At 41.1% G+C, this 24,156-nt stretch overlaps 1 protein-coding gene across 2 annotated transcripts in view; it reads left to right on the top strand.

The window, feature by feature from the left end:
- Positions 1–92: 92 nt before the first annotated feature.
- MYO5C (myosin VC) overlaps positions 93–24,156 on the top strand; it is a 41,557-nt gene continuing 17,493 nt past the window's right edge. Inside the window, exons 1-29 of one of the 2 annotated variants that reach the window (XM_081337382.1) lie at positions 93–425; positions 469–862; positions 3,168–3,278; positions 4,245–4,410; positions 4,500–4,644; positions 6,649–6,805; positions 7,291–7,434; positions 8,071–8,152; positions 8,393–8,500; positions 9,098–9,204; positions 9,797–10,062; positions 10,187–10,268; positions 11,284–11,424; positions 12,466–12,591; positions 13,998–14,081; positions 14,524–14,658; positions 15,754–15,851; positions 17,030–17,116; positions 17,200–17,311; positions 17,592–17,803; positions 18,133–18,298; positions 19,174–19,287; positions 19,373–19,537; positions 20,105–20,198; positions 20,874–20,937; positions 21,847–22,027; positions 22,395–22,488; positions 23,460–23,523; positions 23,631–23,711. In XM_081337382.1, coding sequence (XP_081193508.1) covers positions 542–862; positions 3,168–3,278; positions 4,245–4,410; positions 4,500–4,644; positions 6,649–6,805; positions 7,291–7,434; positions 8,071–8,152; positions 8,393–8,500; positions 9,098–9,204; positions 9,797–10,062; positions 10,187–10,268; positions 11,284–11,424; positions 12,466–12,591; positions 13,998–14,081; positions 14,524–14,658; positions 15,754–15,851; positions 17,030–17,116; positions 17,200–17,311; positions 17,592–17,803; positions 18,133–18,298; positions 19,174–19,287; positions 19,373–19,537; positions 20,105–20,198; positions 20,874–20,937; positions 21,847–22,027; positions 22,395–22,488; positions 23,460–23,523; positions 23,631–23,711 — 3,707 coding nt within the window. In that variant the 5' untranslated portion in view covers positions 93–425; positions 469–541. Of the gene's footprint in view, positions 426–468; positions 863–3,167; positions 3,279–4,244; positions 4,411–4,499; positions 4,645–6,648; positions 6,806–7,290; positions 7,435–8,070; positions 8,153–8,392; positions 8,501–9,097; positions 9,205–9,796; positions 10,063–10,186; positions 10,269–11,283; positions 11,425–12,465; positions 12,592–13,997; positions 14,082–14,523; positions 14,659–15,753; positions 15,852–17,029; positions 17,117–17,199; positions 17,312–17,591; positions 17,804–18,132; positions 18,299–19,140; positions 19,288–19,372; positions 19,538–20,104; positions 20,199–20,873; positions 20,938–21,846; positions 22,028–22,394; positions 22,489–23,459; positions 23,524–23,630; positions 23,712–24,156 lie in introns of both variants that reach the window. The other variant, XM_081337381.1, reaches the window with a different exon arrangement.

Genomic DNA, 24,156 nt, shown 5'->3' with positions numbered 1-24,156 from the left:
GCACCATCCTTGATGCCCCGAAGTTGCTTAAGAAAAGTCCTATATTCCAAAATGCCATCACTTGCATTTCTCTCCCACCCCTTACCCCCCATAGCCATTTCTACATTGAAAACTACACAATGGATGGTGACAATGGCCTTGTAAGTTTTTTGGTTGTGTTTTTTTTTTAAAAAAGGGGGTGCGTGGAAAAACGTCCCTGAAGTCAGGAGGGAACCTTGCATTCAGGTCACCCCCTTCCAGTTCTTACCAAGATGGTTTTTAAGCTAACAGAAGCCTACCCATTCGGTGTCCGGAACATCTGGACCAATTTGGCAAGCTTGTGGGAACATCTGGCACGAGGCTTCTGGGCAATTCGAAAACCCGCGTATTGTTTTGCGCCAGTTTGCTGGAGAGTCCGGGGTGTGTGCGTGCGTGTGTGTTTGGGTGTGTGTGCGCGGCCTCGGGGGGGGGGGGAGGTTGATAAGCCAGGTTTGCTGCGCGAGGCCACTAAGGGCGACTTGTGCCTCGCGTGCTCTCCGGCCGGGCTTCGCGTGTCGTGTGAATGCAGCCGCTCGGGCTGGGGAGGGGAAGCGGAGCTGGCGCTGGAGAGGCGCGCAAAACAGAGCAGCTCCAACCCGGATCCCGCCCGGGAGACCCTCCCTGCCTCTCCCCGCCAGGGGGCCCGAGGGCAGCGCCCTCCCCGGAGGCGGCCGGCAAGGAAGCAACCAAACGTGGCGCTCCGGCTGCCGGCCGGGAGGGAGGGAGGGAAGGAGGGCGCGGGAGGCGGCGGCGCGGAGCCCCACCTCCGGCCGGCCAGAGCGCAGCGGGCAGGGCGCGCACCTTCCCCGCCGCCGCGATGGCGCTGGCCGAGCTCTACACGCAGGTAGGGGCCGGGGCGGCGCCGGGGGGGCTCCGCCGCCCGCCGCACCTGCTTGCCTGCCTGCCTGCCTGCCTGCCCCACCAGCTGGCCAGGCGGGGCGGCGCGGCGCCTGCCGGGCGGAGGGGAGCGAGGTGCCGCGCCTGCCGGCAGACCGGCCCGGCCCCCGGCTCAGTCCTGCGGGTGGAGGCGGGCAGGGCCTCCCGGGCGCCGCGACAGGTGGAGGCGCGAGCCGCCCGTTTGGCCCCGCGCTCGGACCGGCTTTGCAAGGCGGGGCGGCGGCGGCGGCGGCGTTAGATCCTGGTCCGTTTCGGGCCGCTTCGGCGCGTGGTGGGAAGGCAGAAGGCGCAGCGGATCGGTGCCTCTCGGGGTTCAGAGCACCCAGGCTCCTTGGCCTCCCGGAATTTGACCCCGCGCTCTCTCTCTCTCTCTCTCCCTTCCTTCCTTCCTTCCTTCCCCCTTCCCATTCGCCTTCCCTCCTTTCTTACTTCCTCTTCCCCTTCCCTCCCTCCTCCTCCTTCCTTCCCTCCTTCTTTTCTTCCTCCCTCCCTCCTTCCTTCCCCTTCCCATTCTCCTTCCCTCCCTCCTTACTTCCCTTTCTTCCTTCCTTCCTTCCTTCTTTCTTTCTTTCTTTCTTTCTTTCTTTCTTTCTTTCTTTCTTTCTTTCTTTCTTTCTTTCTTTCTTTCTTTCTTTCTTTCTTTCTTTCTTTCTTCTCTCTCTCTATCTTATTCAGACTTTTTTCCCCCTTTACCTGGTTTTCCCTTTTCCTTTCCTGGGCATGGGTCCTAGACATGACTGACCCAACAAACTTTTCCCCCCCAATTTGGTTGTTTCAGGAGCTGCGACACACACATTTGACTGGGCAGCCTCAGAGGAAACTTTCACACTTACACACTTTACCTACTTCCCAAATAAACCCACTTTCTGGATTTGCACCATCCCCTGGCCTATAAATTAACTGAATACGGCGGCGGCTTTTTCCCATATCCTAAACCCGGGAGGGGAAAACCTCTAACCAAAATTTGGGCGCTTGGCAAAGAGTATGTGCCTAGGACCGTTGCAGCGTTCCAGTGTCATATGATTGCTGTTTGTGACTTTGTTATGCAGCATCAGACAAGCAAAGTCAGTGGGAGAAACCAGATTCACTTTTAACAACTGTGTAGTTCACTTAACACCTGCAGTGAGTGATTTGCTTAACAACCGTGGTAAAAAATGAGGTAAAATTGGGTGTGCCTTAACAACCGCCTTGTTTAACAGCAGAAACCGGGGTCCCGATTGTGATTGAAAGCTGAGGACCAGCTGTATGAAGGACCCCTTAGTGGTAGAGGCTGTGACCCTCCAGTCCCTCCTTGTGAACCTTGTGGATTCCCTGGGCAATCTTGTGTGAATCATTTGCAGAATTCCTGTTACAGAGTTACATACTTAAAAGATCAGGAAGTTCTTTGCGAGACCTTAGAAAATCCTTGTAGGAAAAAAAAGCATTCGATTACCTCATGTCTGAAAGCTTCATGATATACTTACTGATTTTTGTATAGGAGTGTGTAAGTTCTCCAGTTTCATGCAGGTGTCGTGTAACCATGCTCTAAGGACAGTTTGAATCTATATTCTTTCTCCAGTCACTGGAGGAATTCTCCAGTTTGCGATGGTGAAAGGGGGAAGCTGAGTGTGACTCAGTTTGAAAGTAAACCTGTTGTGTTTATTTGTAAGGCCGGTTCCCTGATCTGTAGGTGGCTTGTAATATTTGCAGATGGAGGTGCCTGGAAGAGTTAAGATCAGATCGAGTTAACATATGTGACAATTTTAATTTTTTGTATTTCATGGTTTTAACTGCCCTGTAAACCGCCCTGAGTCCTACGGGAATAGGGCGGTATACAAATTCAATAAAATAAATAAATAAATAAATAAATAAAATCACAAGGAGGAATCCGTTTTGTATTGCAGTGTTTCGGCTCACAAACCTCCTTGGTGCACAAATCCAAAGGGGCCACTTGTGGAAAGATCTCACCATTCCTTTCAGCAAGTGGACTGTGGACTTCCAATTCCCAGAATTCCCTAGCCAGCTCACCCGAGAATTCTGGGAGTTGAAGTCCATGGATCCTGACAATTGATTCTGAAAGGTAAACATAGCAATTAGTTGCAATTATCCATTACGAGAGGCAGGTTTTTTTTAAATTTTTGCCGATGCTACACTCGTACATATTTGATTCTAGCTTTTTTATTTAAGAATAAACATGAAGAATTCATCAAGTCGGCTAAGAATTAAGCCACCAAACACTCCGTGATGTTTGTATTTTTCCTTTCTTGTTGTAGTATAACAGAGTTTGGATTCCTGATGCTGAAGAGGTTTGGCAGTCGGCAGAAATTACAGCTAATTATAGGCCGGGAGACCATATTCTTCACCTCCAGCTGGAAGACAGCACAGTGAGAATAAAGAATTGATGTTTTTAAACAAGTAGCAGTAGACTGGCAACACATTAAAATATTATCAAAACATTAGCTTGTCCATTGGATCTGGTTTTGCATTTGACAAATTCCATCTTAGTTCTTACGGAGATGACAAACCAGAATCCCCCTTCTTTGCAGCAGCCCCTCAAATATTGGAAGACTGCTATCACGTCAGCCCTAGTGCTTTTTTCCATGAAACCAGACGTACCCATTTCCTGCAACTGTTCAGTCCCTTCATCTTCTTTGTTGCTCTTCTCTGCACTCTTTCTAGACTCTCAGCATCTTTTTTTACATCCTGGTGACCAAAACTGGATGCAGGATTCCAAGTGTGGCCTCACCAAGGCAGTATAAAGTGGTATTAACATTTCACGTGATCTTGATTCTATCCCTCTGTTAATGTAGCCTAGCACTGTGTTGGCTTTTTTGGCAGCTGCAGCACACGGCTGGCTCCTATTGAAGGGATTGTCCACTAGGACTCCGAGATCCCTCTCACAGTCACTACTATTGAGCAAGGTACCACCTACTATACCTGTATAGTATACTTAGTTCTATACCTAGAACTTATAATAAAAAGAAGGACTAGGGGTGACATGATAGCAGTGTTTCAATATCTCAGGGGTTGCCCCAAAGAAGAGGGAGTCAAGCTGTTCTCCAAAGCACCAGAGGGCAGGACAAGAAGCAACAGATGGAAACTAACCAAGAAGAGAAGCAAGAAGAAATTTCTTGACAGTTAGAACAATCAGTGGAACAACTTGCCTCCAGAGGTTGTGGGTGCACCAACACTGGAATTTTTTTTAAAAAACAGATTGGACAACCATTTGTCTGAAATGGTGTAGGGTTTGCTTACCTGAGCAGGGGGTTGGACTAGAAGACCTCCAAGATCCTTCCCAACTCTGTTATTCTGTATCTTGTAATATTGTTTTTTACTTGGCTTACTCACAGGAGCTGGATTACCCTGTGGATCCTAGTGCTTTGCCACCTTTACGAAATCCGGATATTCTTGTTGGAGAAAATGACCTCACAGCCCTTAGTTATCTCCACGAACCGGCTGTTTTGCACAACCTTAGAGTTCGCTTTGTGGAGTCCAGGCTAATCTACACCTATAGCGGTAAACACTATGGATCGGCCCACATTACATTTATGATACTCAAGAAAACACGATGCAGCTCATACTTCTGTACTATGTGTCATCCCCAGGGATAATTTTGGTCGCCATGAACCCTTACAAAGAGCTGCCCATTTACGGGGATGCCATCATTCATGCTTACAGTGGTCAAAATATGGGAGACATGGATCCCCATATCTTTGCGGTGGCAGAAGAGGCTTACAAGCAAATGGCAAGGTACGTCCTCATCAGTGTCCGGGGATTAACTTTGGCAAAAGTTGGAACCTACCTGCCCCGCCCTTTGAAGGATGTAGAAAGAGACTCTTAAGAGTCAATAAGAGGTTATGGAAGGAGGTGTAGGAGATGACTAGGCAGAGCCCGAAGGCGGGGTCAAACGCGTCATCAGTTTGAAATCCTTATGCAGTCACAAGTCCAGCCCCTTGGGAATTCTGTTGACTCTTATCTAGCACCAATTTGCCTTGACCGTTAGTAGTGTATAGGTAGCATAGACAGCTAATCCTCAAGTTATGACTGCAATTGAGCCCAAGATTTATCTTGTTAAGTGAAACATTTGTTAAGTGAGTTTTGCCCCATTTTACAACCTGACCACAATTGTTAAGTGGGTCATTGCATTTGTGAATCTGGATTCCCCGTTGACTTTGCTCGTCAGAAGGTTGCAAAATGTGACCATGTGATCCCAGGGCACTGTAACCATCATAAATATGAACCTGTTGCCAAGCATCCGAATTCTGATCACGTGTCCATGGGGATGCTGTGTGAGAAATGGTCATAAGTCACTTTTTTCAGTGCTGTTGTAACTTTGAACGGTTACTAAATGAACTGTTGTAAGTCAAGGACTACCTGCCATAACCTTTAAGTGCTTTGAACTCAATTCCTATTCCTGGTTACTTGCACCTGATAGGAGATAAGGAAGGAATTTAGTCTCTGATAGCCAAAAATCAGGAGTCTGATAGCACATTTTCAGATAATAAAATTTAGAAAAGTTAGAACAATTAATCAGTGGAACTCTTTGCCTCCAGAAGCTATGAATGCTCCAACACTGGAAGATTTTAAGAAGAGACTGGACAGCCATTTGTCTGAAATGATATAGGGTTTCCTACCTGAGCAGGGGGTTGGACTAGATGACCTCCAAGGACCCTTCCAACATTACTACTACTACTACTACTACTACTACTTAATTTATTAAAAGACTCAAAGTTCGCTTCATCAGGAGTGGACAAATTTTGTGCAAAAGAATTCATGGCAGAAGTTGGACATCTCAAGTCCAAACAAGAACAAAATAATATCTTCAGCCTTTGAGGATATTCTCTGGCGGATCTCAAAGGGACCGTTTGCAGAAATGAGGTTTTGTCAGCACGATGGAGTGAGAGATTATGGCATTTAATTTCCAGCAGAAGATTTCAGGTCATCCCAGGCTAACACAATGAGTTTTTCACACATGACAGTTGTGAAATGAAAAAGTACATCTGTCTCACACGTAACCTGTGTTTTCATAACCACCCCGCCTTCTGGTCCTTTATCCTTGTCTTACCCCAATTTAAATCTCAGTGTCAGTGTCAACTTCCAGCTTGAGAATCCAAATAAAAACTCCAGGTTCATTCATTTCCGAAAAATGTACTGTTTATTGAGTACATGGCATGGTAATGTCAAAGCAAAACTAACTCTGAGGTTCCCAGACACCGGTTCATAGAATTAAACAATAATTTCTCCGGCCAAACACCCACCCTGCTCATGTAGTCCATGTAAAGAATTTTGCTTTGTTATGGGAACTGTCTGCTTCCTCTCCACACCTGCTGTGGTGTCCTTGGAAAGGTTTCAGGCTCTCACCGTCTTCAGGGGAATCGTAGAGGTTTTGTTTCTTCATCTAACCCATTCTAAAGCAACGCCTCCTCCGCCTTACTCTAATGGCAAGTTGAAACAGAGAGTCACGTAGCTGCCAAAGTTAAATGCCTAAAATTTGTGAGGAGAAAAAAAAAACTACTAGGCACCTCCTGAGTCAGTACAGTAATCATGCAAGATTTTCATTTATTTCTTGGAGCAAAATAATTTTTTAGATTTATATCGGTCACACTGAAATATCTTTGTATCGTTATGATACCACCTTGGACCAGAATTGGAATCGAATGTAAAAGAAACTTAATGACATTTTAAGAGATGCATATTTTCTAATTTTCTTATTTTGATGATGGTGGTGGTGATGATGATAATGTTTTTCTCTAGGAACGACCGAAATCAATCGATTATTGTAAGTGGGGAATCGGGAGCTGGCAAAACAGTTTCTGCTCGATACGCCATGAGATATTTTGCAACAGTCAGCAAATCTAGCAGCAATGCTAAAGTCGAAGATAAAGTGTTGGCGTGCAATCCAATAACAGAGGTAAAATTATTTTATTATTAGAATTTTATTTTAGTATTATTACTTTATAGGTAACTCAAGACGGTGAACATATTAATACTCATCCCTCCTCCTATTTTCCCAACAACAAACCGGTGAAGTGATTTGAGCTAATTTGGGCTTTTCATGCCTAAAGTGGAACTGGAACTCACTGTCTCCTGGTGATTGGCCCAGAGTCACCTAGCTGGCTTTCATGTCAGGACTAGAACTCACAGTCTCCTGCTGATTGGCCCAAATTCTCCCAGCTGAGTTTCTTGCTAAGTTGGGACTAGAACTCGCCATCTTCTGGTGATTGGCTCAGATACCCAGTTGGCTTTCAGGCAGGACTAGAACTCACAGGCTCCTGGTTTCTAAGCCAGCACCTTAACCAATAGACCAAACTGGTTCCCTAAATGTTTCCTAACTGAACCATCTAATAGAAATAGCCACTTACCATCTAAAACGATTCTATCTTTTTTTTTTTGCAGGCGATTGGAAATGCTAAAACTACTCGCAACGACAACAGCAGTCGCTTTGGAAAATACATGGAAATCAGTTTCGATAAGAAGTACCAGATCATTGGGGCAAATATGAGAACATACCTGCTGGAAAAATCCAGAGTTGTTTTTCAGGTTAGTAAAAATTTGCAGTGAAATCAGTGCATTTCTGCTAACTTGAGGCACAGCAATTTTTCTTGCCATCTACAGATTCTCTCCGGGTTTTAGTCTAGCCGCCTAGCTGCTCAGGAGCAATGTTGTTTCAGAGAGGAAATTTAAAAACTTTGAAAATTAAAAGTTTTTTTTTAAAAAAATTGTTTTTCCACATAAACATACAGTATGTGTTTCTTCACATATTTATTTATATCCACTTTTTAAAAATTCAAAGGGTAAAAGAAAACACAAGGATGGGAGGGAAGGAAGGAATGAAGGAAAGAAAGAGAAAGAAAGAAAGAAAGAAAGAAAGAAAGAAAGAAAGAAAGAAAGAAAGAAAGAAAGAAAGAAAGGGTAGAGGGAGGTCAGTCTGCAAGAATTGAAAAAAGAGAAGGGAAGAAACCTATAAGAAATATAATGACTTTTGACATTCTTTTCCACAGATAGTTAAAATTTTATAGTTCCTCCTTCCTCTTAGATAATGTATAAGTCCCTTCAGCCCTTCATTTCATCTACAGCTTTCTTAATCTTCCAATCCATAAATCAACATTTCATTTCTGTCAGCAAAAAACGTCTAAACTGTTTCTACTTTTATCTTTCTTTTCCTCTCATTTGCAGTCAGAGAATGAAAGAAATTACCACATATTCTATCAGCTGTGTGCATCGGCTCAGAGGCCAGAATTTAAGCATCTTCAGCTGGGTATGTCACATAATCACCTTACAGATTGATCTCTTTTATTGCTTTATTATAGTTTGGTGCATAGTTCCCAGAGGAGGCTTCTTTCCCACAAAAGTTCAATTTTTCTCAGTGTTAATCTCAAAAGTCTCATTTCCCCACCCCCCTTCAAACCTTTACAATACATGGCTACCAAATCATTCCTAGGAGTCTGTTGTCTTCATAGTCAGCATATCTGGTGATGTGTTTGCTTTCCACCTGCAGCAAGCGCTGAAGAATTTAATTATACCAACATGGGTAGAAACATCGCAATTGAAGGAGTGAATGACCTGGCCGACATGAAAGAAACTCAAAAAACGTTCAGCCTGCTAGGTAAGATCAATCAAGTTGGCTGTTAAAGTAAAAAACAGCAAAATTCTAATATTTATGAAATGCTGGTGGGTCCTTTAGTTTCTGATAGCTTGGCAAAAATTTGGCATGCCATCCAATGCACCCTTTTTACGTAAAAAAAAAAGGTAAAGGTTTCCCTGTCTAGTCATGTCCGAACTCTAGGTCAGGTGCTCAAATCTGTTTCTTGAGCGAGGGAGACAGCCTTGTCCAAAGACAGTTTCTGTGCCCATGCAGCCAGCATGACCATACGCCAAAGGCTCACGGAACACTGTTGTCTTCCCACCGACGTGGTACCTATTTATCTACTCGCATTTGATTGCTTTCAAACTGCTAGCTAGGCAGGAGCTGGAGCAAGGAATGGGAACTTACCCCATTGTGTGGCGTTCGGGTCTCGAACGCGGGCTGTTAGCTTTCCAGGTGACAAGCTCAGCATCTTTAACCACCTAGCCATCACGCCCCATCCTCTTTAGGAGTCACTGAACTTAGTGGGTATCCATCAGATCACAATGTTAATGTAAAAATTAATTGTAAATGTTAACATCAGGGTGGAAGATCATTTTTGCTCATTTTTCGTTGCAGGCCTTAAGGAAGATTTCCAGATGGATGTTTTTAAAATACTCTCCGCTATTCTTCATTTAGGCAATGTACAGATCAGTGCTGCTGGCGATGAAAAGTCTTCTGTTAATGTAAGATTTCCTGGCAGGATGTTTTAATGGACAGTGCAAGGTTTTGATATGTTTTTCCCTAAATTCTCTTAATCTTTGGCTTGTAGGAAGTACCTTGCTGGGCTGGGGGATTTTGGGAGTTGAGGTCCACACATCTTAAAGTTGCTAAGGTTAAGAAACACTGCTCTAGTGATTATTCTCCATCCCATAACAGATCTAGAGGAGGAAATTGAAAATTCTGCAGTTAAATTCTGCTGAGTTGGCACTCAATTTCAGGATTGTGAAAACCTTGGGATATTCTAGGGATATACTTTAGTGCCGTGTTTGTCCACCTTGGCAAGTTGAAGATGAGTGGACTTCAACTCCCAGAATTCCTCAGCCTGACTGGGACTTCAACTCCCAGAATTCTCCATGCTGACTGGGTAATTCTGGGAGTTGATGTCCATTCATCTTAAAATTGCTAAGGTGGACAAACACTAGTCTAGGAAGTAGAGCTGGAAAAATAGGAGTATCAAATTACCCATTGTATGTTAAAAAAATGTATTGCATTTTGAAGCAGTAGCAGTTTTGGTGATTGCAATGCCCAGTGACAATAGGTTTTCTCTCGCTGCAGGTGGATGACAAACATCTTACTATATTTTGTGAACTCCTGGGAGTTGAAAGTGATAAAATAGCTCAGTGGCTTTGTCACAGGAAAATTATTACTACCTCTGAAACCGTAGTAAAGCCAATGACGAAACTCCAAGCTGTAAACGCCCGGGATGCTTTGGCAAAGAAGATTTATTCTCATCTTTTTGATTTCATTGTGGAACAAATTAACAAGGTCTTGCAGTTTTCAGGCAAACAACATACCTTTATAGGTGTTCTGGACATTTATGGGTAAGATGACCTATTTTTCAGCAATAACACAGACTCTGTACTAAATCCTCTCTTGTATGGGTAGTCCCAGTCTAAAATATTTTTTGCCAGTCTAAAAAGTAAAACTTTCTACCATTTATTTCAGATTTGAAACTTTTGACTTGAATAGCTTTGAACAATTTTGCATCAACTATGCCAATGAAAAATTACAGCAGCAATTTAACCTGGTATGGTCTTTTTTATAGATTTCCATCAGTTTGGATTAAAATTTGTGCTGTCTTCATATTCCAGAAAAAAAATTCTCTTATTCTTGGCAGCGAAACTCAATGCTTAAATGTTTTGGTACCTTAAAAAAATATATTGATGTGTAGAATTTATTTATTTTTTATTTTTATTTTAATTCCATTTATATCCCGCCCTTCTCTGAAGACTCAGGGCGGCTTACAAGCTTAGCAGAATTCCTAAAAGGCCCCGTATAGAGTTGCTTGCACGTAAGCAAGTACATGTAAAAGTACATCTTTTACATTCTGCGTGTAAAAACAGCTTCAGTGGCCGTGATTATGGAAGTCTAAGCCAGCCATGCTTTTAACTTGGTTAGCCTTAATCTCAAATGTAACATTCCCTTGAAATGCTTATCTCTATACAGCTTGATTATCCTGAGCTAGTGAGAAGCTGAAAGCAAGCAACTAAATGGTCTTTTCTAACATGTTCTAAATAGGACGATCTTCAGAAACCCCCAATGAATATGGGCAAAGGGACCATAACTTTTCAACCAGGTGTACTGAAGAGAGATGTACTGTAGATTCGTCTATTTTAGCCGAAGAGGAAAAAAGTAAAATGTAATTTGGGAACTAGAATGGAATAGTAAGGTACATCAGTCATAGCTGAATGAGGAGGATGTGGTTGTATGAAGAGTGTAGCTCAGAGGAAGATGGAGAACATAAGTCTTAAAATCTGGTATCTGTGAAAGTTGACAGTTGGGAAGATCATGAATTGGGAGAGCCAAGGAGCTATTTCTTTGAGACTTGGAGCTGTTTAAGTAACATCTTTATGTCAACTCCAGCCTTACATTCAATCAGGATATTAGATTGGATACTTCTATCAGGATGTGTTGATGTTTAAACGTCTCTCCTCTTTTGACCCCCAAAAGGACTTCAGTATTGTTAAGCAATATTGAGTTTTGATGTGGCTCATGAAACAAATGACTTTAATTGCGAGACGAATGTGTCAATATTTTTTTAGCATGTCTTTAAACTTGAACAAGAAGAATACATGAAAGAAAACATCCCATGGACGTTAATTGATTTTTATGACAATCAACCTGTCATCGATCTTATTGAAGCTAAAATGGGCATTCTAGAACTTTTAGACGAAGAGTGCCTGGTAAGTTTTAATGTTTTAATTTCACAAACCCAGTCTAGCCTCCCATCCTTTTCCTTATCACAGCAGGGTGCTAAATATACTTGACACTGTCAACTCAAAGCCAGGAAGGAGTCTCTTAAGCAGAGATGGAGAGATTTTGGCTAAATTTTGGAGAATTTGCATCCGAGCCAAAAAAGAAAAAAAAATGTCTTAGATTGATGAATCAAGCCAGAATCAAAAGCTTTATTGCAGAGTGTGTGGAATCCTGTTAGCCGAGTTTGGTAACTCTGGCTAAGCCTGATCACTTCAGGATGATGGTAGTGAAATATAGCAGCAGCAGCAAATGTTCCTCCCTATGGGAAGCTAAAGGGACGTGGTGGCTCAGAGGGTTAGGACGCTGAGCTTGTCGATCAGAAGGTCAGCAGTTTGGCAGGTCGAATCCCGAGTGCCGCGTAGCAGAGTGAGCGCCTGTTACTCGTCCCAGCTTCTGCCAACCCAGCAGTTCAAAAGCACGTAAAAATGCAAGTAGAAAAATAGGGACCACTCCGGTGGGAAGGTAACAGCATTCCGTGCGCCTTTGGCGTCTAGTCATGCCGGCCACATGACCACGGAGACGTCCTCGGACAAGCGCTGGCTCTTCGGCTTTGAAACGGAGATGAGCACCGGCCCCTAGAGTCGGAAACGACTAGCACGCATGTGCGGGGGAACCTTTACCTTTACCTTTATGGGAAGCTATCAAGAAGTTATTTTTGGATATTGCATTAAATAACTGTACCTTGTTTGTTAATCGGTGGCTCAGCCATTTGGTTAATCATGAAGCAAAATAACTGGACCTATGAGAAGTCGGAGAGAAGGATAGGGTTTCTCCAATTTGCAATTATAGGACAAGAAGGCCAAGATGGTTGCTTAGAAAAAGGAGGAGGGAACATTGTACATAATCTTGTGTTGTACAAAAGAAGAGGGTTGGTCAACCAACCACTTTTGTTAATTTAATAAGTATTTTCATTTATCACTTTTCATTTTAAATATGCCATTTTTGCTTTTTTTTTCTTTTCAAAACAGCTACCTCAAGGAACAGATGAAAATTGGCTCCAGAAGCTATATAATAATTTTATAAACAAAAACCCTCTCTTTGAAAAGCCAAGAATGTCAAATACTTCTTTTATCATCCAGCACTTTGCAGATAAAGTAAGTTGTTCAATGGGGAAAGAAATGACACCTTTCTATTTCCTAGAATAAAGCTTCAGCCTTTGTCATGATTTATTCACTTATGTGGAATTAATAATGTATCTCCTATCCAAAAAAAGATGCTGTTTCCATAAACATGGACATGATTTAAAAGGAGTGAGTGATGTCAGCTTCAGAAACAATTTTGCCAATGAATCATTTTGATTTCTGTAGAAGCTTCTCATTTTAGTCCAAACATGCCATGGATAATTCTAAGGTAAAGGTAAAGGTAAAGGTTCCCCCGCACATGTGTGCTAGTCGTTTCCGACTCTAGGGGCCGGTGCTCATCTCCGTTTCAAAGCCGAAGAGCCAGCGCTTGTCCGAGGACGTCTCCGTGGTCATGTGGCCGGCATGACTAGACGCCAAAGGCGCACGGAACGCTGTTACCTTCCCAACGTAGTGGTCCCTATTTTTCTACTTGCATTTTTTACGTGCTTTCGAACTGCTAGGTGGGCAGAAGCTGGGACGAGTAACAGGGGCTCACTCTGTTACGCGGCACTCGGGATTCGACCCGCCAAACTGCCGACCTTCTGATCGACAAGCTCAGCGTCCTAACCCACTGAGCCACCGCGTCCCTTATGGATAATTCTAAGACCACAGATCAAATGCTTTATTTGGGAATTAAATAAGACCTTTATAGATTTTCTTCCTTCTGAAAGTCATGATCATATCTGCTTACAAAGAATTATCTGTAGTCCCTTGGTGATCCCACACTTATGTGATCTGGTGGGATCCAGCCAACTTGCTGATAAAGAAACTTAAATCTAAAAATTACTGATATGCCCCTTGGCTGCTTCTCTGATCTATCTTGGGAATGGATGCAATGCATTTCCTTTTTATAACTTCATTGTTCTATGGAGTAGAGTAGAGTAGAGAGTAGAGTAGAGTAGAATAGAATTAGAATTAGAATTAGAATTAGAATTAGAATTAGAATTAGAATTTAGAATAGAATAGAATAGAATAGAATAGAATAGAAAGATCGTAGAATAGAATAGAATAGAATAGAATAGAATAGAATAGAATAGAATAGAATAGAATAGAATAGAGCTGGAAGGGACCTTGGAGGTCTTCTAGTCCAGCCCCCTGCTCAAGCAGGAGAACCTATACCATCTCAGACAGGTGAATGCCCAGTCTCTTCTTAAAAACCTCCAGTGATGGAGCGCCCATGATTTCTGGAGGCAAGCTGTTCCACTGGTTGATTGTCCTCACTGTCAGGAAGTTTCTCCTTAGTTCCAGGTTGCTTCTCTCTTTGATCAGTTTCCAACCGTTGTTTCTTGTCCTTCCCTCTGGTGCTCTGGTGAACAATCTGACTCCTGCCTTATGGCAGCCCCTATAATTGATATTGTTCCATAATCTTCCTTAAACAGGTAGAATATAAAAGTGAAGGATTTCTGGAAAAAAACCGGGACACTGTATATGAAGTACTGATTGACATCTTGAGAAACAGTAAGGTAAATACATTATTTTATGATTCCATAGTACTTTAGCTGTTTATAGCTAAAGATGTATAGGAGTTGCAAGATGTATAGGAGTTATCAAAGCTAAACTCTGGCCTTTTTGGATATACCTGGCAATATGTGGCTAGAACTAAATGTGTCCATTTGGTCTGGTCATTATGAACAAAAAATTCACTCCACCAAGCCATGTCTCAGCCTTGCAAGGTAGACCCAGGCAGGAAGAATGTCCAGATGAGCTAATTCTACTTTATTGTAAGGTTGCATGAACAGAATCTTGCAAGTCTGAAAATACATTTCTTCCCCCATCCTCTTGAAGGGATGCAAAAAAAAAAAAAAGCCACGGCACAAAAATGGCAACTTCTAAACGGTTGTTAAACTGAATGGGGGTTGAATCCCGAACTGCCTGTCCTGCTATCTGATTTCAATCTCTTTGTAGTTTCAGCTGTTTGCAAACTTCTTCCAGGATGTCTCAGTCCCTCTTTCCCCATTCAACTCTGCAATCAAAGTTAAGTCTGCCAAAATAGTGGTTGTGTCGCCTAACAAACAGTTCCGTGCAACTGTTGGAAGTAAGGTATTTTTCTTTTAGATTCCTCCTGGGGTAAGAAACCTCATTTGACGCATTCATTTGTTTCTATTACTTTTATGTTCTACTTTACGCTTCCCGCCCTGAAAGAGTTCAAACTAGCCTAAATACCTTTTTCTGTTCTATTTTATTTTCAGGGCATTTCTGAAAGGTAGATGACATTGAGGAACAGCGACTCAGGGGTCCCTGGTGCTCTCTGAGCCCGGTGGTTTTCTTGCAGACATTTCATTACCCAACTAGGAAGCATCATCAGTGCTAGAACACCCCGATAATCAGAGATTAGCATCAAGATTTATACTAGACTAACAATCAAGAAGTAAACAATATCCCAGTATTTATGCACTGATGGTGTTACCTAACTGGGTCATGAAACATCTGCAACAAGACAGCCAAGCTCAGAGAACAAGACCCCACTGTTTAACACAGAGCTACAAATATTCTTTTTTATCGGTAGCAATGGCTGAGTTTACACATTGCACAAAATGTAGCCTGTGATTTATTTTTTATTATGCCCACCATGCGAATCCAGATATTCTAGTTTGGTGTAGAGATGTGTTCATTTTCTATGGATCATTACTGTGAATAGCAGATCCACGGACCATTCAAGAGAAGAAAAAGCAATGTTTCTCAACCTCGACAGCTTGACAATGTGTGGACTTCAATTCCCAGAATTCCAGCTGGCTAGGCAATTCTGGGAGTTGAAGTCCGCACAGAATTCCAGCTGGCTAGGGAATTCTGGAAGTGAGGTCCACAAGATTGAGAAACACTGGGATAAAAAAAAAACTGCATGCAGGATTTTTTGGATGTATTTTCTTAGTTGCGTTGAACAATCTGAGACTCAACTGAAGGGATGAGTAAAGAGGAGCAGAAAGTGCAGAGGGCTAAAAGAGATACGGAAGAAGGACCCCCAAGCCCCCATCCATCTGGATCATTGTGTTTCTATACACTCACTTGTTTTGACAATACGGGCTGTCATTTGTATGAAGCTGGTAATAGATGTCTTAGCTTCCATTCATAAATTAGCAGGAAATTTGTTTCTGTATTCTAAAAGTTCAAGCAGCCTTTTTTTTAATTATATTTCAGTTTCGCAGTTCCTTATACTTATTAATGGAGACTCTTAATGCCACCACACCACATTATGTCCGGTGCATAAAACCAAATGATCAAAAGTTAGAATTTGAGTAAGTATGAAAGAAAACAGTATTTTATATCTATATCTATATCTATATCTATATCTATCTATATATATCTATATTATATATCTATATCTATATATCTATCTCTATCTCTATCTATATATCTCTATCTCTATATCTATCTATCTATCTATCTATCTATCTATCTATCTATCTATCTATCTATCTATCTATCTATCTATTTGTGAAGGCTTTTTGAATGCACCTTGCTAATTAACTCTTTCTTTCCTGCTTTGGCCTGATTCAAGGCTTATCCACAGGATATAGTCAACTTATGACAGCTCATTATTTGTGTAAATTATCCAAATTGCTAATATAAGAATTTGGAAGGCTGAGATGATCATTTCGAACTTCTTATGTTCTCATCAGTCAGTCATACCCTTTATCTGAGATTCGAACCTGGGCTGATTATATATATATATATATATATATATATATATATATATATATATATATATATATATATATATATATATATATATATATATATATATATATATATATATATATATATATATATATATATATATATATATATATATATATATATATATATATATATATATAACATATAGAACTGAATTAATACTTGTTTATGTGCCTGTTCTTAGGAAAATTCCTACAGAATATGATTCATATTTAGAATAATATGAGATGAAAGTTTGTTTTATAAATGAGATGGCAGACTCCAAAGTTGAGAAGCACAGAGCAGAAGGTCCATTAAACATTAAATTATGGGGAAAAGAAAATGCTACCTTCATGTTGATAGAAATAATCAACTGCAGCTTATTTCTAATGTACATAAAGATGCTTATCTGGCTTTTTAACTAAGCATGAATTTAGTGCAGCTGTGCTAAGGATCCAGAAAATATTGACGAGGTCTTGTCAGCAAGCCCAGCCGCGTGGTGCTATCTACCGTGAGCTATCATCTCATCCACTCTGGCTCTCAACTTCCAAAGAGGGGTACCTGGAATGTAAAAACAGCATATCCCTCCTTCACAAGAAAATAATTTATTTTACCATGGTATTCGCAATCAACAATTTGCTCCATCGTTTGATCCTTATTAAAACCATTGAATGTGATATGTAGCTCATAAAAGGACAGGACACATTTGTTCTCCGATTGGGTGAAAATCGGTTCTTGTTCTTGTTTTCTTCTTTAGATTTGACTCCAAAAGGGTGGTCCAGCAGTTACGAGCGTGTGGGGTGTTAGAAACCATTCGTATTAGCTCTCAGAGTTACCCATCAAGGTACGGAATCTCTCTCTAGTTCTTCAAAGGTTGACTTCTCATCTGTTTGATTGACCGATTCCAATGTTCTTCTTCTTGGACAGATGGATGTATCTTGAGTTTTACAGCCGTTACAGCATTCTCATGTCTCAAAGCGAACTTTCTCCAACTGACAAGAAACAAATTTGCAAGATGGTTTTGCAGCGGCTAATCCAGGTCAGGAGTTCTGTAACCATCCCTAGTCACAGAGGGCCAAAGGGATGGCCACCAGACACTGTAAATGGCCATTCAGGCTGACAAGCACCTAAAATGTGACTATATGATCATGGAGGTTGTGTGTGTGTGTGTGTGTGTGTGGTCGACGTAACCTAGAAAACAGGTCATCCATAGTTTTTAAGGGGAATCCATCATAATGGTTGCAAGTCAAGAACTGCTTGTATAGACACCCATCCCCTCAGAAATTACTCTTGATTTATTTTTCTATTTTTTCCCCCAGGATCCAAGTCAATATCAGTTTGGCAGGACAAAGATTTTTTTCAGAGCGGGACAGGTTGCCTATCTGGAAAAAGTGCGTTCAGATCGACTGAGGCAAGCATGCATTATGGTTCAGAAGAATATCCGAGGCTGGCTTCAAAGGAAGAAGTTCCTGCGTATCAGACAAGCTGCAGTCATCATACAACAATATTTCCGGGGACAGAGGACCGTACGGTATTTACAACAAACAATCCAGCTGGTCCTTCAATGGTTAATGGGCAGCTTCCCAGCAGACATATTTGTAGCAAAATAAGCCATTGACTCGTTAGACCGGGGTCCCCAAACCTGGCCACTTTAAGACTTGTGGACTTCGACTCCCAGAATTCCCCATGCTTTCGTACAGTTCACAAGTCTTAAAAGTGGCCAGGTTTGCAGATCTCCGGGTTAGACTCATGAGACAGATCCAAGCAGTAATGGTTGGGTAGAAAGCACCTTCTCGAGAAGGTGTCTTCAAAGGAAGACTTTCACTACTAAACATCTCATTCCTTTTTTTTTCCCTCCAGGAAAACTATAACTGCCAGGGCCCTGAAGGAAACCTGGGCTGCCATAGTTATCCAGAAATACAGCCGAGGATATTTAGTGCGTAGACTTTGCCAGCTCATCCGTGTGGCTGCTTTGACGATCCAGGCCTTTGTGCGAGGATTCCTAGCAAGGAAGAAATACAGGAAGGTAACACAGATCATTGAAACGAAGCCCACCAAGATGCCATTGTTGGTGTTTCATAGTTAATGTTCAGTAAGGAATGTGGATAAGGGGGTTTCGCTTTACAGCAGCTATGTTGCAATGCCTTAACAATGCCTTAACTGCAGAGGCAAGTTGAGGGTTCCTCATGCTGATCAGCATCTTCTGATTAACTGGAACTAGAACATGTTGTAGAATAGTGTGTCCATGATAGCCGTGTTCCACTATCTCGGGTTGCCACAAAAAAGAGGGGGTCAATCTATTCTCCAAAGCACCTGAAGGCAGGACAAGAACCAACGGATGGAAATGAATCAAGGAGAGAAGCGACCTGGAATTAAGGAGGAATTTCCTGACAGTGAGAATAATTAATTAGTGGAATGATGTGCCTCCAGAAGTTGTGGATGCTCCAACGGTGGAGGTTTTTAAGAAGAGATTGGACAACCATTTCTCTGAAAGGATGTAGGGTTTCCTGCCTGAGCAGGGGGTTGGACTAGAAGACCTCCAAGGTCCCTTCCAACTCTGTCATTCTGTGATGTAGCTGAGCAAGCGATAAGTAAGAACATACCAGTGCCCTCTCCATTTCCCATTGACTGCTATTGACTGCCATGGTCTTTTGTCACCTGTGTTTAGGACTCTCTATGTTTTCCATACCGACTCCCCTTGTTACAGTCTTTGCAGATGAATTTATTTACTATTTAAGCAAATTAGTCAACTGTTCCCTGAAACAGTTTTTAAATGATGAGGCGTGCTCTCAATTTGCTCACCTGCTCTGCGAGGGAGAAGGCGGTTTCTAAGTTTGATAAATAAATAAATGAAATTTTCTTACAAAGATGCTTGAAGAACAGAAAGCTTTAATCCTCCAGAAGTATGCCCGGGCGTGGCTTGCAAGACGCCGATTCCAGAGTATTCGCCGTTTCGTCCTGAACATCCAACTTTCATACAGAGTCCAGCGTCTCCAGAAGAAACTGGAGGACCAGGTAGCTAAGAGGACCCACCTTTATATTCAGTGACTTAGGGCATTTTTATTACCTTGCCTAACGTATGCTTTTATCCTGATTTTAGAATAGGGAAAACCATAGCTTGCTGGAAAAGCTGACCACCCTTGCTTCAAATCACTCCAGTGATGTAGAGACCATTCAAAAGCTTCAACGGGACCTTGAAAAATTGACTGGGCAAAGAAAGCTATCTGAAGAAAATGAGAAGAAGAACCGGGTGGGCTTTGAACAGGTGAGGCATAAGAGGATGCACAGGTAGATAACCTTCGACTTACTTCATTTAGTGACTGTTCAAAGTTACTAAAAAAAAGTAAGTTATGACCATTTTTCATACTTACGAGGATTGCAGCCTCCTCATGGTCACGGGATCAGAATTCAGAGACTTGGCAAAGGGTTCATATTTACGACGGTTGCAGCGCCCCAGGGTCACGCGATCCCCTTTTTACGACCTTCCAACAAGCAAAGTCAATGGGGGACTCCGGATTCAGTTCACAACCACATCCCTAATTGAACAAGTGCAGTGATTCACCTAACGACAGAAGAAAGAAGGGTCGTAAAATGGGGCAAAATTCACTGAACAAATGTCTCCCTTAGCAACAGCAATTTTAGGCTCAGTTGTGGTCGTAAGTCAAGGACTACCTGTATAAGAAAATACATAGCCAAAAAGAAAAAAAAAGAAAAAAAAAGAATTCAGTTTGTGAGCGATGTGATTCAGCCGTCCATGGATAGGAAATAAGCGGAGTTCTTAAAAAATACAAGTTTTCACAGATTTTATTTTTCTTGCTTTACCTTCTTACAGAGAGTTTTAAAACTTGAAAATCACAACTTGGGGCTACAAGAAGAGAAGAAGCAGTTGAAAAAAGAACTTCAAAAGAAAACAGAGGAAATGAAAGGTGTGATCAACTGTTATGCTAAGAATTTGTTGCTACTTTCATTTTTTCAGACTAGCTTCACAATTGGCCATAATAGAAAGCAGAATTTACCAACCAGAATATTGAACACAAACGCAGTTTTGGCATTGTGTGATGAGTGAATCCAGTCATTCGGTCTTGTAAGCTCTGGTTTATACTTCTTATATTATGTGAATTAAGACTTAGGGCTTACAAATCATGGTTAAGACACACCATAGTTCATTAACCTGAAAATGTAATAGCCAGTAATAAAGGAACAAGAGATTTTTTTTACAAAAAAGGACCAAAGGACATTCACAATGCAAATGTTCTTGCAACCATGCTTTAAAATGTTTACTGTTATCTTGGCATTTATCTGAACAAATGCTTTTGTCCATTACAGTTGGCAGATATATAAGTTTTAAGTTTAGTATAACTAAAGGCATCAACTTTAATGCTTTAATATTAAATTCATTTTATGGTAAATACAGATTTGGCTTTTTAAAAAAAGTTGTAATGTCTCTCTCAGCCATTGTAGACCGCTATGTAAAATTACTTCCAGTAAAGTTAAACTTTCTAAGCTTTGCCTGATAATCTTTAAAAGTACATCTGACTGAATTTTAATTATTTTACTCTACGTAAAAGCTTTTTTTTAATGTAAGTATTATCTTCCTTCAGATAAACTGGATAATCTGACGAAGCAGTTATTCTCTGATGTTCAAAGAGAGGAAAGGCAACGAATGTACGGAATTTAATTTCTTAATTCAAACTGCCATTTTCTTTGAGTGCTGTTTTTCTCATTTGCAAAGAAAGTGAATCATTTTAAAAGGAGTGAAAAGGTATTAATTTAAGTAGGGTGTATGAGCAGGAAGTATATACACTCAGTTCTGAAAATACAGGCTCAATTCTGAAAAAGTTAACACGAGTCCCCAGTGGTGGGGAAGTTTGTTAAGAATAATTTGGGCTGTTTTATACAAACTTTTTCCACAACTCTATTTAGAAAATAAATTTAGAAATTAAAAGTATTTAATAAGGCCTGCTAATTATAGTTCCAGATCTCCAGGGGGCGCAATCACATTACAACTTTTGTGATTTCTGGAATGAATTTGTGATCTTGTGGAAAGACTAATTACCAACATCTTAATAATCGTATGAGCTTTGTGCTGTCAATCTCATAGTGTTGGAATAAGGCAGCTCCTTAGATTTTCAAAGGATCGTCATTTAAAGAGGGTGGGGTTTTTTCTTTTTTTCTTTTCAAAGTTATTGATATATACATCAGTGTTTCTCAACTTTAGCAAATTTAAGATGCATGGGTTTTAATTCCCAGAATTCCTTAGCCAGCATGGGGAATTCTGGGAGTTGAAGTCCACACATCAAACTTCCCAACATTGAGAAACACTTAATACACATCTTCGGATTAAAATATGGGTGCTGAATGAAAACATTATACTTATGTAATGTTGCTGGTTTATTGTTTCTGTTCTTTTATTATGTGTTTTTTTTAAAAAAAATATCATACTTTTCATCTTGTTATATTCCACAAACCAATATACAAGAGAGAGAGAGATTGCACATCTGTAATTGGCTTGTGTCTTAGAGGTGTAGAATCGTGTTCTTAGAGAGATAAGGATGTCCTTCTGAATCTTTGTAGAATATTGGAGAAAAATTTCCAGAGCCAAAAACAAGATTATGAAAAACAGATAGAGTCCCTCAATGCAGAAATAACGCGTCTCAAAGAGGAAAACGCTCAGCTGCAAAATCTGATTCAACAACTGCAGCAAGCTGAAGAAGGCCTAAAAACAGAAATAAAGGAACTTTCAAACCAAATTAAGGTAAGATAAGAAATGAAATGGATATTAATTTGTAATTGTTTCCTACCTTATTCAAATTCCCACTTTCATACGCTGTGCACTGTTACTCTGATATTTGTTGTTGTTGTTAGCTGCGAAGTCGTGTCCGACCCATCGCGACCCTATGGACAACATTCCTCCAGGCCTTCCTGTCCTCTACCATCTTCTGGAGTACTCTGATATACTTATTAATATATTCATATGCTGCACATTTTATTCTTATTTTCACTACTCTAAATTACTGGCTGTGATTTCATCTCTGGGATTGTGGCTATTGTAGTATTTTTTTGCCTCCTTATTTGCTTCTCATTGAACGACATCTTGTTCTATCAATGTTTAATCAACTCAGACAATCCCTGAATTGCGAAAAGAAATCGACTTCCTTCAGATTCAGAAACTGGATGCGGAGAAGCAACTTCAATACCAGAAGCGCGAAATGAGAGGTAATTGGAAAACATCATTCATTCCCATAATTAAAATGTGCCGGCGAATGGATTTCATAGTCCAAGTGCTATAATTATATAGCCTTCCATCTTGATCTCATCTGTTTACATTTATACAATGACTCTGGAAATATAGAGGCATTGTGCACAAAAAGGGAGAAATGAAGGGGTTGAAATTGAGAGAATTAATGGGCAAAAACTCCAAATCAGCATTTCTGAAGACTGCTTCCTGACTCAATAAACTGAATTAGTGGGATATTCAATGCGTGCAGTGTGACCACTTAGTGAACGACGTACTGGGAAAATGTGTAGGGCAGCATGAAGATCATAGATGTTCTTAGTTACAGCAGCTGTTTCCAATGTGATCTCTTCTTGACATGATGGGGTTCCAACTCCCAGAATTCCTAGATCAGTGTTTCCTCAACCTTGGCTATTTTAAGATGTGTGGACTTTAACTCCCAGGATCCCCCAGCCAGCGTGGAATGAAAATGGGAGGCAATCGTTATGGAGTCCAGAAATGCAATTCCAGTAGACCCTAATCATGTCTAAATTAACTTTAATCCTTTAACTTGTCTTTTAAGCCAATGCCAATTACCCACAGAGTTGGTGGTCTCCTGTTCTTTGCAGATGCTCAAGGAGGGGCCAATCCCTGGATGCCTTAATTTGGACTTTTTTCACTGAGTAGAAAAATCAGGTCTATGGCCTAAATAGCTCCTTCCAACCCTTTTGTTTCAATATGCTATCTTCTTTCCTTGTTGCACATCAGGATGGGGAACCTATGTGTTCCAGATATTGTTGATTTCAACTCTTACCAGAAACTAAATGAAGCTAATTTGTAGCTATCAAGTGGAACTTGGTCAGTGAAACAGAACAATTGATTGCAAGCAAACCCGGAAATGCAGTCATTAACACTATGTGGTTGTAGTAGAACATCAACATGCATGGAACTTTTCTTTTTTAATCTCATTTAGAGAAGATGTCCGAGATTACAAAGGAACTCTTGGAAAGCTATGACTTTACGGACGTGAGGAGCAGGTACTGATGCATCTTTGTTGGTGTTCCAGAATGCAGCAGCTTCCAATTTTTCTTCACCGATCTTTCACCCACTCAACCTCCCCCTTCCCTTTCTGCCTTACAAACAGATTGTCTCCGGAAGACTTGCAACATCTGAATGAAGATGGTGAACTCTGGTTTGCCTATGAAGGCTTGAAAAAAGCCACACGGTGAGCTGTACTTTCACTGGTCTGGATGTAGCTCTGAGTCACATATTGGCAGGAGTAACAGAAGCACAACATTGAACATGAGTTTTCATGTAATGTGGTGGCCAGATGATGATATATATTGCTCCACAACAGCAACTTGTGAACTTTAGTAGAGTGGGGGTACGCTCTTCATGTTTAAAATTGATGTCTCCCTTAGCATCCCTTAGATGACGGTGGAGCAGAAGCTCTGGAGAAACAGGGTTTCTTACTCCTCTGTCTGGTGAACTTCAGCTCTTTGAAAACTTTATTTAATAAAATGTTTTGATCAGAAAAGGGGCTACCAGAATCCTCAACTCCATCCTCAGTTTTAATTGTCAACCTTGACTTATGAGAATAGGCACTGAGCAGAAAGTGGGTTTCTCTTTCTCTTTGGCTGAAACATTGACGCTTCATGCTGTATTTACAA

The sequence above is a fragment of the Vipera berus genome, assembly GCF_964194415.1.
Source record: "Vipera berus genome assembly, chromosome: 12".
In the NCBI taxonomy this organism is placed as follows: Eukaryota; Metazoa; Chordata; class Lepidosauria; order Squamata; family Viperidae; genus Vipera; species Vipera berus.
Note: the sequence above shows the minus strand (reverse complement) of the source record. Positions and strands in the feature narration are given on the sequence as shown.